This window comes from Pangasianodon hypophthalmus, chromosome 18 (genome assembly GCF_027358585.1).
Source record: "Pangasianodon hypophthalmus isolate fPanHyp1 chromosome 18, fPanHyp1.pri, whole genome shotgun sequence".
Classification (NCBI taxonomy): domain Eukaryota; kingdom Metazoa; phylum Chordata; class Actinopteri; order Siluriformes; family Pangasiidae; genus Pangasianodon; species Pangasianodon hypophthalmus.
Genome location: NC_069727.1, coordinates 3,722,736 through 3,734,508, shown reverse-complemented (window position 1 = coordinate 3,734,508; position 11,773 = coordinate 3,722,736). Strand labels below are relative to the sequence as shown.

Genomic DNA, 11,773 nt, shown 5'->3' with positions numbered 1-11,773 from the left:
ACATGCATTAGGTTAAATGCAAAAATGCAAAAACAAATGCTTAAAGCCAAGAAGAGTAGCAAAGCCTTGCAGAAAAAAGGGCTTATGTGTGTCTTAGTTAACTAAAGTTTTTTTTAAATCTATGAATCACCAATAACCAGTCTTGTTTTTCCTGACCAAGCACATTGTGAATCCAGATGATTGCTGACACATACTGTAAAGCGGACTCTGAGCAGGGACGGCTGTTGCAAGTAGAATTAAGCACTCTTCCAAAAATTATGGGTGCTTTCACATGTACAGTGTTTAGTCAATCTGCTTGACAGTGTCCGAGTGAATTGATCTTGTTCCACTCTAGTATGGTTTGATTGTTGTGAGAAAGCTCGGAATTGCCGTGAGTGCAGGAAGTGAATCAGACACGAAGTGTGTTTTGGGTGGCAGAATTTTTATTTGTAGAAATGAGCTGCTAAACTGAGCCATGAGGTGCAAACTGAGGCAAAGTACAGAACTGTAGAGCTTCAGAAGTGTCACGTGTTCTGGAAATTTTGACCGACCAACAAAAAGCGAAAATAAATCCTGGATGTGACACTCAAAGTATGTTAAATTAGTTATTTACATAATCATTTAATAATTTATTTACCTCAGCTCTGTGTTCTCTGTGACTGGTGATTTGTGTGATTTCTTGACAAAGTTTAATTACTTGATTTCATTGCTGTATGTCTGACTTAGAAATGAAATGTTTTCAGCCCTACACACCATTCAGCCAACATCCTTTTGATTTTGATTAATTTAATTATGTGCAGTGTGAAACCAAACCAAACCAAATAGCGAACAAACCCAAAGTATCAGCTTTGCTCTGATTTAGATTCAGTAAACAGACTAACAGGTGTGAAACACACTGTGATTTGGTTCCCAGTGTTTTGTAATTTGAAATGGTTTTTAATGTAGTGTGTGTCATCTTCTAGAAAAGTGAATAGTGGTTTCCAGTAAAACATGGTAAAAAGATATGTACGTTACAAATAACGTCACCATCGGAGGATGCAGCGAGGGAGAAAGCGGTGCGATGTGGAGCCCTGTGGCTCTTTCTTTGGGACAATGAACTGGCAACACCGCACCTAAAGCCGCCACTCCAACAGTTGCCTCCCCTGTCCACAAGACCTTGGAGCTCTCACGCTGGAGAACAAGTCCTTTAAGATGTGCCCCTCTCTCTTTCTCTGTCAGTGTATAACTCCTTACGGCTTCCTCTCTCATGTCTCTTCATTGCACCAGGGCTCTATCATGGCATTTATTTCTCATCTGACTGATTCATTTTTCAAAATGAACTGCAATATGGGTATTAGACTGTTGGACCACAATGAGAGTTTCAGATGTGATTTCAGGTGAGATTTATGTTATCAAACCTGGTTGCCCAAAGACACCCAGGCCTGGATAACAAGGCAGAGTTTCCCAGCCTTCTGGGTGTTCCTGCTATCTAGAGAAGAGCTTCCTCTGGAAATTTTTTTTGGGGATGGGGGGGCCTCCTGCTAAGACCAAGGGCTCTTGCTTGTCTTGTCTTGCTTGAGGCCCTTGAGGAGGCCTCTTCTGACCAGCTCAATGTCTTCTACAAGGCCTCCCCGTCCAGCTCGAGGCTTTCTATGAACCCTCTTCTGCCCAACTTAATGCCTACGATAAGGCCTCCCAGATAAAGCCCTCTATCATTGCTCCTCACTCTGGAGGACATCACTTCTTCTGGGACGCTTTGCCTACAGGTCCAGGGCCACCTTCTGATTATGTGTATGTTGGTAGCCACACTTTACAGGAGGAGTTCTGTCAATAATCCCAAGCAAGCTGGTCTCCAAGCTCCAAGACCTAGGCCTCTACCAGCATCTTTGCTGCTGGATCCTGGACTTCCTGTCTGACCACACCCAGTCTTTCAGTCTGTCACACCAATCATCCATTTTGGAAATTAATACTGGTGCCCTTCAGGGCTATGGTAGTTAAGCCCACTCCTGTACTCTCTTTTCACACACGACTGCATTGCTGCCCACAACACAAACATAATTATAAAATATGCAGACGATACAACCGTAATTGGGCTGACCTCCATGTCAGGTCAGGGGACCTGTCATGGACTTTAAACAGCACAGCACTGAGGAAGTAAGGACAAGAGCGACAAGAGAAATGGCCATTTCCCAAGACCCAACACACCCCTGCCACTACCTCTTCTCTCTCTCCTGCCCTCTGGACGATGCTACAGGTGTCTTGGTGCTAACACTGCCAGACTGAAGAACAGTTTCTACCCCAGAGCAATCAGGTTTCTGAATCAAACAACCAGCAAACTCTCATAGACCAACCCTTCTATACAACACACATAAATGTCAATTCAGCTACCCACGAACACACACACACACACACACACACATCCATGCTGCTATCCCTTGATTGAATACTGACTCATGTAATTCATGACTATGCATATTGCAATCTATCCAGTCTTTCAGCCCATCTCATAAAATATCTTATATCTACACTGTTGTATATTGTACAGTATATCCATAGTATACAGTACTGTTTTTGTTGTATCATATAAGCATCACAAGACAAACCAGTGCAACTGTCCACCATGCACTAGGTACATCTAGTTAGACAGATTCTACATCTGAATACTGCCCACCTATTGTATATTGTATCTACTGATATACTTGTGACCATATATGTATTAAAGCTTTGGTGGGGAACCGCACACTGCATCTTGTTGTACGTGTACAATGACAATAAAGGTGTCTTATCTACTTAAGCCTTTGTGCCTTTTTTTGTTTCTGTGCAAGGTCTTGTCCATGTATATGTTCATTTCCTGTCATTACCCATGTTTCCTAGTTCTTGTGGTTTCTGTCTTTCCAATTATGGTTATGGATCAGACATAAGCATTTTAGATTTTTTTCTATGTAATACAGTTTCTATAGTTAATAAATAATAGTTAATAGCTAATAGATGATAGATAATGTAATATTTGTCACACTGTTTCACTGCTGGAGATGCAGTTTAGAAACAATTTTGCACTTCACTGTAAATGTAACAAGTCAATATTCACCAAGACATTAGTGAATAAATTGCTATGAGCACAGTATACATTTAAAAACATGAATATGTTTATTTAACTCCATTTGCAACCAGTTTTCTCTACAGCATTTCCAAACCCAAAGAATCATTATTTATGTGATTAATATAATTGTATCTGCATTAATATCCTATAGAATTAATGGGTTATAAAATTTCAGTTAAATATTATGTCACCCCCAAGAACCTCAGCCCCTCCCAAAAAAAAAAAAAAAAAAAAAGAAAGAATGCAAATGAGTAAAAAGATATTGACCATTGACTATTATCCTCTACAGGTTAAATTGCTGACGTGCACTAATCTACTAAAATGTCAGTTCTCAAACTACTCATTTTGTCACAGCAATTTAGTGACTGTCCATTAACTATATCATGATTATAAATCTACTATATAATTAAAAAAAATCACTGTGTAATTCAGTCTCATTATGTTGGGGTAAAGACATATTAGCTAGAAATCAGCTTAAGTCAAATTACATTTGTTGACCCTAGGAAATAAATATCCATTTCATTACCCTCAGATGCAGATGCAGACCAACAACTTTACTGACAATGCTATTCCCCTTGTACCATGTTTACTCAGCTGTGATCTAGAGTAACTCGAAGAAGGCACAGTGAAGTCACAATGAAGTCACTTCAGAAACAAAAATAATCTCTAAACCTCTTCTGCCTGCTGTGCATTTCTTGTCGATCCACTGCAAGTTTGCATCTATTCCTACATTTATATGACTACAGCACTGAGATGACGGAAACAGATAATCAGATCTCTGGGAATGGGGGGCTTGATTTCGTTCCCATCGAGACGGAGGTAGCGGAGTTGAGGGACTCCTTCATCAAGGTAGTCATCAAAAGTGCCAGTAGAAACAGGGCAGATGTCAGAGGTGTTCACACCTGCAGTGAATACAGATACATAATACATGTTATACCACAGTGCTCTTGAATGATCTTTTCTGATTGGTCAGAAAGTGCTGATTAATTTTCTATAACAGCAGTTCTGACAGTAGTATACTCCCATTAGTAAGATTTTTAAAAAGTGTGTCCAACTTGTTGGTGATAAAAGATATATCAAAGATGGGTAGTTGTTGACCTACTCTTAATTTTATTGTGGTCCAGGTGTAGATGCTCCAGGCCAGAAGAAATTAGTGGTACCTCTGTAAGCTGGTTGTAAGAAAGCTGTAGGTCCAGGATGCTGGAGAGGTTGAACACATTCTTTGGGATTCCTTCATTAACTAGTTTGTTGTGATTAAGCCTTATGATGGCCATCTTGGGGAGTCCTTTGAAATATTCTGCAGGGATCTTCTGAATATTGTTGCCATCCAAGTAGAGTTGCATAGTGGAGGGGGGAAGACCTTTAGGCATGTTGTTCAGCTGGTTCTTTGCCAAGTTGATCTGAACCAAACCACTGAGGCCTTTAAGGTTGACCTCAGTAACTGCATCATCCTGTAGTTTGTTACCCTGCAGGTTCAGTAACATGAGATGTTTCTTCCCAGAAAAGACACCTGCTGGGATTTTTGAGATCTGGTTTCTGGAGAGATGTAGCTGCTCTAGATTTGGTGGAAGAGGGGAAGGAATGGAGGTCAGCAGGTTTTCCTCCATGTAGAGGTGCAGCAGATTGGACATGGCTTTAAGGGCATTCTCCTGCACGCCTTCGTTTGAGAGCTTGTTCTGATTAAGGTTGATCCACCTCAGCTGTGTGGTGTTATGGAAGGCATCTGCCGAAAGTACATCAATGAGGTTGTGCTGTAGGTACAGATACCAGGTAAAAGGGGGGATCTTGGGAATTCTTTTCAGCCCCCTGTTGTTGCAGTAGACTGCGTTGGGGAAGCTGGGAGGACAGTAGCACTCTTTGGGGCATGCATGCAGTTGGGACAGCAATTGTTCATATGATATTTCCTGAGAGTCCACCGAGACAGCTAGTAGCAGAATTGCAAAAGTAGTGAGGAATGACTCCATGTTGAACCTCAGCCTGTTGAAACAAAGATATAAAACTCATTTCAATACATTGTTTAAGGTATCTAAGGACATTTTTGTCAAGCCTGGATGCCTGTTCTTTAACTCAATAAATGCTGACTGTCCATTGTTTTTTTAAAAGAAAGATGCAACTTTCAACTTGCTTGTTTCAAGAAAACATTAAAATATTAAATATTTCTTGAATCATATAACTGCTGCAAGATTTCTTAGGTTCTTTATGTGCACAGAGTATCTGCCCTGTAGGTTCATATATACTTGACCACATAGCGTGCAGAGGTTTAGTTTCATCACCTCACAGCTTCAGTAGCCTCAGAGTTCTGCAGGGGTCAGTTTTTGGTCCATTATTGTTCTTCCCATATACTAAATCCCTAGACACATGGACGAGATGACATAGCTCCTCTTTTTACTGCTATATGGTTAAAACAAAACAATTTTTCCTCCATCCACTTATGAATTCTGACAGAAGATATTGCAGACTGTGTTTCTGACATCTCTTCCTGGAGGAAGACCATTTCTTTGAAACTAAATCTTGAGAAAACAACTGATTTAAATTTCGGATAAGTACTTCCATATGCTTGACCTATCAACCACCATATGCAGCCTCATAGTTCAGCTGGTCAATCTTGGTGTTGATTCTTGATGACAAGAATGCATTACATTAATCACCAGACCCTGCAAATTTCATCTTAACATGACTACAGAAACAACTCAAATTATCCTGCAACCATTAGGTATTTCCAGACATCAACTTTCTACATACTGATCTCCCTTCATATGCTAGTATTTTTTTCAGAGCATTCAGGACACTGCTGCTATCCTAGATCATAACTTCCTGAAGTTCTCTTATGTGACTCCTTTACTAAAGTCACTCTCCGGCTAAAGCAATAATCAAATAAAAAAAACTTATCCTTGCCTTCCAGGCCTGAAAAAGTTTTCACCACATTTTCTACATACTTTGGTTCAAAATTACACATCTGCTCACCAACTCAGGTCTTCACTTCATTGTGCCTAGCATGTCCTTCTCTGAGATTTGTATGAACTCATAAGGAAAGATCTCACTGCACCTCCGTGGTAGAATGACCCTTCCTCTCCATTATCAACAGTCCTGTGTCTCCATTTTTCCACAAAGGTGTAAAGACCTATCTTTTCAGACAATATCTAGGAAACACTTTGTGGTTGTATTTTTTTGTTGCACTATGTCTGCTTAGGTTTGAAATAGTTTTTGTAGGTCACTCTAGTACTTGTAAGAACCAGCATTACTCTTTTACATATTATAGTTCTTTGCTGTAATAGTTTGTAAGTTATTTTGACCAAATGGCAAAAGTAAATGTGTTATTTTCCCTCCTATTATTTAGTTTCCAGAAAGTACAACATTCTGCTTACATAAACATTTAATATCAAAGTGTGCCATATGTACATCCTTAGAGTGCTTACATAAAATACACACAAACTTAATTTCTTTTTGGGGGCATTTTCCCCATTTTCTCCCCAGCTAGCTCTCCTCTATCATACAACAAATACCAGCCAACTGCATCATGCTACATAACAAGTCAGTAATTGGAGGAAAGAGCTATCTGCCCTCTTCCACATACATGAGCTCATAGATGCACATGGCTGTGATGCCCACGGCTGTCGCTGTGATTGACAGGGGAAAGAGTATGCCATCCCTCCCACCCACCCAGAGAACACAACCAATTTTGCTGTCTTGGACTCCCACCCAGGTTGGCTGTGGCAGATGAACTCGTGATCTCCGGACAATAGAGTGAATGCTTTTCTGTTGCACCAGTCAGGAGCCCTTAAGTCAGGAGCCCTCTTTTAGTCCCTTGACTGAACTAATCTTCTTCAACCCAAGATGCATCATATGGGTTAGATTAGACTGCTTGAAGCCTGACATCATGTTTATATTCATATGACACTGACAACAGAATTGGAAGTAATTCACTCATTGGTCTTTGCAACTGCTTGTAAGCTTTTCACAGGATATTTAGGCACAATTTTAGACTATTTCTTCAAATACAATAAGTACCAACAAATTTATTTAATACATCAAACAAAGATGGTTGATGTTTTCTTCAGGTTTAAGATTAAAGCAATTCCTGTGGAGAAAAGCCAGTCAGTTCTTACAACCAGAGGAAGAAGCCATGAGTCATGGGTTGTTCAGTCTAAGCAAATGTCAACTCTGAGTGGTTTACTGGAATGGTACCAAAAGGTACATGTGTAAATTTATTACTTTTTCAGTTAATGCCTTGTATATCAAACGCAGTGGAGTCATTGGTCAATGTCTAACATCTTTGATCAGACTAACACTAACTGCACTCTTATGATAAGAATTATACAGGCACTCATCTGGTTATGGTTTAAATTCTTGGAGTCTGTTGTCTAGTTTCCTCATCCTCATCCTCTCAGGTTCAGGCTTTTTCTTTGAGCAAGACAAGGGGTCAGCAAGACAATCAGAGAGAGGATGACAGAACACAAAACAGGTGTGCACAAACACAGGAAGTGATACAGGCAACAGAAGAAGACATTTGGAAATGTGAGTGAGGGTCCCCTCTGGTGGTCTGGGGGGCGGAATGATGAATGATGATGAATGTCTATGATGAATGTGACAGCAGTGATATGTTTAATCTTGCCAACTCATGTTTAAATTTACAGGGATGTTTTATTTTCTGTCAAAGTTTTACTAATTTGTACAAATTCTGACACTAGAATTTGTATGCCTATGTAAGAAATGTGTCTTTACACCACTCACCACTGCAGCTGGTATGAATAAACTCTGATACCTAAGTAAACTATGCAGTACAATATATTACATAGCCTCTGCACCAGATCCTTGCAAGCTTTTCTTCACTTAACCCGCTGCCTCTTCCTTCACCTTCCTCTCTGACTGCTGATGGCTTTGCCACTTTCTTTGATGGGAGGACTGAAAAAAAGCTGTCACTCCTACACTACACATTTAGGATTCCCTTCTCTTTCTCTGACACATTTTACTTCTCTATCAACAGATCCTACAAATTATCTTGTCCTGCAATCCCACCATCTGCCTGCTGGATCCTATCCCTTCCACAATGCTCCAGACCATCATTTCTGCTATCATTAATGACTCCATAACAACTGGTCATGTGCTGACTGCATCCAAGACAGCTAGGGTTATTCCCATCTTGAAGAAACCCACTCTGGATACCTCAGATATCAGGAGCTACCAACCAGTAACATTGCTCTCTTTTCTTTCTAAAGTCCTCAAACGGACTGTCTACAATCAAAAGTTTCTCTATCTCATCCAGAATACCCTGCAAGATGATAACCAGTCTGGCTTCAAAGCAGCACACTCCACAGAAAATGCCCTTGTGGCCATCACTGAGAAGCTTCATGCTGCTAGATCAGCCAAACTGTCACAGGTCCTCATTCTCCTCAATCTTTCAGCAGCAACCATAACACAGTCAACCACAAGACTCATTTGTCCAGCCTCATGAGTCTTGGAATTCACAGCATGGCAATGGTTTGCTTCCTACCTAAAGGGACAGTTATATCAAGTGACATGGAGGGGATCCCCAACCACAGACTCTCCACTAGCGTCCCACAAGGCTCCATGCTTGGTCCTCGTCTGTTCTCCTTCTAGACCAACTCTCTTGGTGCGGTCATATCCTGACATGGGTTTTCATATCACTGCCATGCTGATGACACTGAGCTGCTATACATCCCTGGAGATTTCCTTGGACAACTCTCAGATCTCACCATTTATCACTGCACACAACCTTGGGGTAATCATGGATAATCCACTGTCCTTCACTCCTAACATTGCTTAACTGACACACTCATGTCCATTTCTATCCACAGAGGTCACTCAGGTTGTTGCTTGTTCAGTCCCTTGTCATTTTGACACTGAACTACTGCAACTCGCACCTAGCAGGTCTGCCTCTGCGTGCCAGTTGACCTTTGCAACTGATCCAGAATGTAGCTGCATGACTCGTTTTCAACTTCCCCACGTTCTCCCACACCACCCCATTGCTACGCTCCCTCCACTGACTTCCTGTAGACTTCCTGCATCAAATTTAAAACACTGATACCTGCCTACAAAGCCAAAAGGGACCAGTGCCTTCCTACCTTAAAACACTTATCAGACCCTGCACTGCACCACACTCCCTCCAATCCTAGAGCACTGCTTGTTTGGGCCCAAGGAAGGCATGCATCAATGCTCTTCTCTGTTCTGGAGCCTAGGTGTTGGAATGAACTTCACCTAGACGTCTGAACAGCTGAGTCACAGGCTGTCTTCAAATGATGACTAAAGGACTACTTCTTCATGAAGCACTTAAATTACCACTTTGTTTAAAAAAATTGTTGTCTCATGTTTTTTTATGAACAAGAAGAAGCCTTTGTCACATATACATTACAACACAGCAAAATTTTTTTCTTTATGTATCCCAGCTTGTAAGGAAGTTGAGGTCAGAGCACAAGGTCAGAGCACAATGATACAGCACCCCTGGAGTAGAGAGGGTTAAGGGCCTTGCTCAAGGGCCCAACAGTGGCAGCTTAGCAGTGCAGGGGCTTGAACCCTCTTGTAACCAAGAGCCTTAATCAAGAGCCAAATGCCATAAATGTAAATGCTGCCTGCTTGTGTTTTGACCTATGATAAGGATTATGACTATAATTCTTGTAATATCCTTAATAAACAATCTGCTGATGTTATGCACTTGTGTCCTCATCCTGCCTCTTCATCCTACTGCATGTTACATTAACAGTTACTGAGAAGAAATTAAGATGCTATCCAAATTCGCTGGGTATGACTTACAGACTTATTGTTGAGGGTGTTACTTTAAAAACATTGTAAAGAGAGGATAACAATCAGAGAGAATTCTGGAGGAGGAAACTAAAACGAAATTTTAAAGGCAAGACATGTGAATAGGGTTGAATTCTTGATTCTGATTGGTAATAAGGTGGAGGTTAGTTTCTATGGCAACAACGCATTAGCAGGGACTTGTATTACAGACACATAATCATAATTCTAATTATATCTAAAGACGTAATCAAATTCTAATAATTAAAAAATGTTAAAGAAAATCGTATAACTGTTGATATGGTATTGATAGGTTTTCTGTAAGGAGACGTTTATTTAACATTTATGGAAGGAATCTCCAGCTTGGTGCTTCTATGGTGACATTCTCCTTAGTTACGTCTAGAAGAGTTCACTCCATGTTTAAGATGATCTGAGGATTAAGATGATTTATTTGAGAGGTGTATGTTGTATTCACCCAAGATTCTGAACTGATATTGAATGAATTCAAGCACATAGTTTTGGAAAAAAACAGTTGGATTTGATTTCACAGTATAACCCACATCTGTTTAGAATAATCCTCCTACATATCAGATGCCTCTGCACTATAGATGTCTGCACTTACAGAGTGCTTCACTGGAGATGTGTAAGGAATATATGCAAAATACTGAAAAGGTTTTCATACCAGATTCAGATGCCTTTACAGAATAAAATCAGTCAGTTACACGGACCTGGAAACATGAAAAGATCAAATGATAAAAAACAAAAAAGATATAATTGATGGACTAAAAATGGCAAAAAAAAAAAAAAAAAGGTATTGACATTAGGACATCAAATTACTGTAATGAAGCATTATAAAGGAGCACATCTATAGTTTTATGTTCAAAAAAACGATATTTCTCAACTCATTTTAATGAATATAATGTGATAAACAAGGTATGTTTTAGCATTAAAAAAATTGCAAATTCAGGCCATTTTCACATTTTCAGAATGTCAATAAGAAATATCAGTGGAAACAAATGTTGGCTTTTGTATATACAGTTTTTAAAGGAAACACATGCCCCAAAAGCCCGATCAGATTCATTTCCTGGACGAAGTATTGTTTCTAGGCCAGTTATGTTAATAACACGTGGTTCTGTGCTAGCTCAGCTTTTGGGTTCAGTTCTTTTAGACAGCTGTGGTGAAACCCAACATCTCTTAGTTTTTTTTTTCTTTTTTCTTTTTTTTGGCTATAAGCAAAGAAAAATATCTTTAGCTTCAAACCTGTTCAAAACTGTACATTGTGTTTCTTTTACAAATGAAACATACTGACTTTTTATTATTTCTAACACATCCCTTTATACCACTTGATTAAAAAAACCAATGACAAAAAACTAGAGATGAGAATGCAAACAAAATTCTTTGATGTTGATAACATTACAGAGTTAAAAAGTGACTGTCTAACATTTAACACTAACTTGAAGGCAGGTTTTTACTTTGCTCACTTTGCTCAAAATTCTCCTTTAGTTTGAGATAAATTTATAAGAACTCAGCAGGTGTTTCCAGACATCGTCATCAAGCAGTTTGAAGCATCCTTGGTACTTCTCCAAAGCTGTCAACACTAATAAACCTAACAAAAACCCAAGCTGAAACGTTACCTGTTTTTTCAGACATAGAGATGAGCTGAACATGGGCAGGTGGAGGTATATGGGAACTTAGTTCTCCTGGTTCCCGGGTTCCTGATGACCTTCTCCTTCGTCCTGGTCCACTCTGGTCTCTGTGAACGTCTCTCTGTGCCGTCTCAGTGTCTCTCTGTCCCTTATTAGATATGTATTGTTTGTAGTGCTATTCCCCCAAGGCTGTACCCATGACATCTGCTTGAGCTAGAAAAAAGGGGATGTATGAGTGTGTGTATAAGAGTCTGTGTGTAATTTGTCTTCTTCGGGGGGCATGCACTGGCTATTTTTTGCCAGCCAAGCATTTTTT

At 39.9% G+C, this 11,773-nt stretch overlaps 1 protein-coding gene across 2 annotated transcripts; it reads right to left on the bottom strand.

Annotated features, from left to right (window-relative positions):
* Positions 1–3,118: 3,118 nt before the first annotated feature.
* On the bottom strand, positions 3,119–11,773 carry kera (keratocan). Of its 2 annotated transcripts, XM_026923462.3 has the most exons (4): positions 11,446–11,773; positions 10,494–10,539; positions 4,161–5,035; positions 3,119–3,960 (listed from the first exon to the last, which is right to left on the bottom strand). In XM_026923462.3, exons 3-4 carry the CDS (start codon positions 5,020–5,022, stop codon positions 3,791–3,793), a joined length of 1,032 nt encoding a protein of 343 aa, XP_026779263.3. In that variant the 5' UTR covers positions 5,023–5,035; positions 10,494–10,539; positions 11,446–11,773; the 3' UTR covers positions 3,119–3,790. The 2 variants fall into 2 exon arrangements, with proteins under 2 accessions (XP_026779263.3, XP_026779264.3); XM_026923463.3 differs by lacking the exon at positions 10,494–10,539.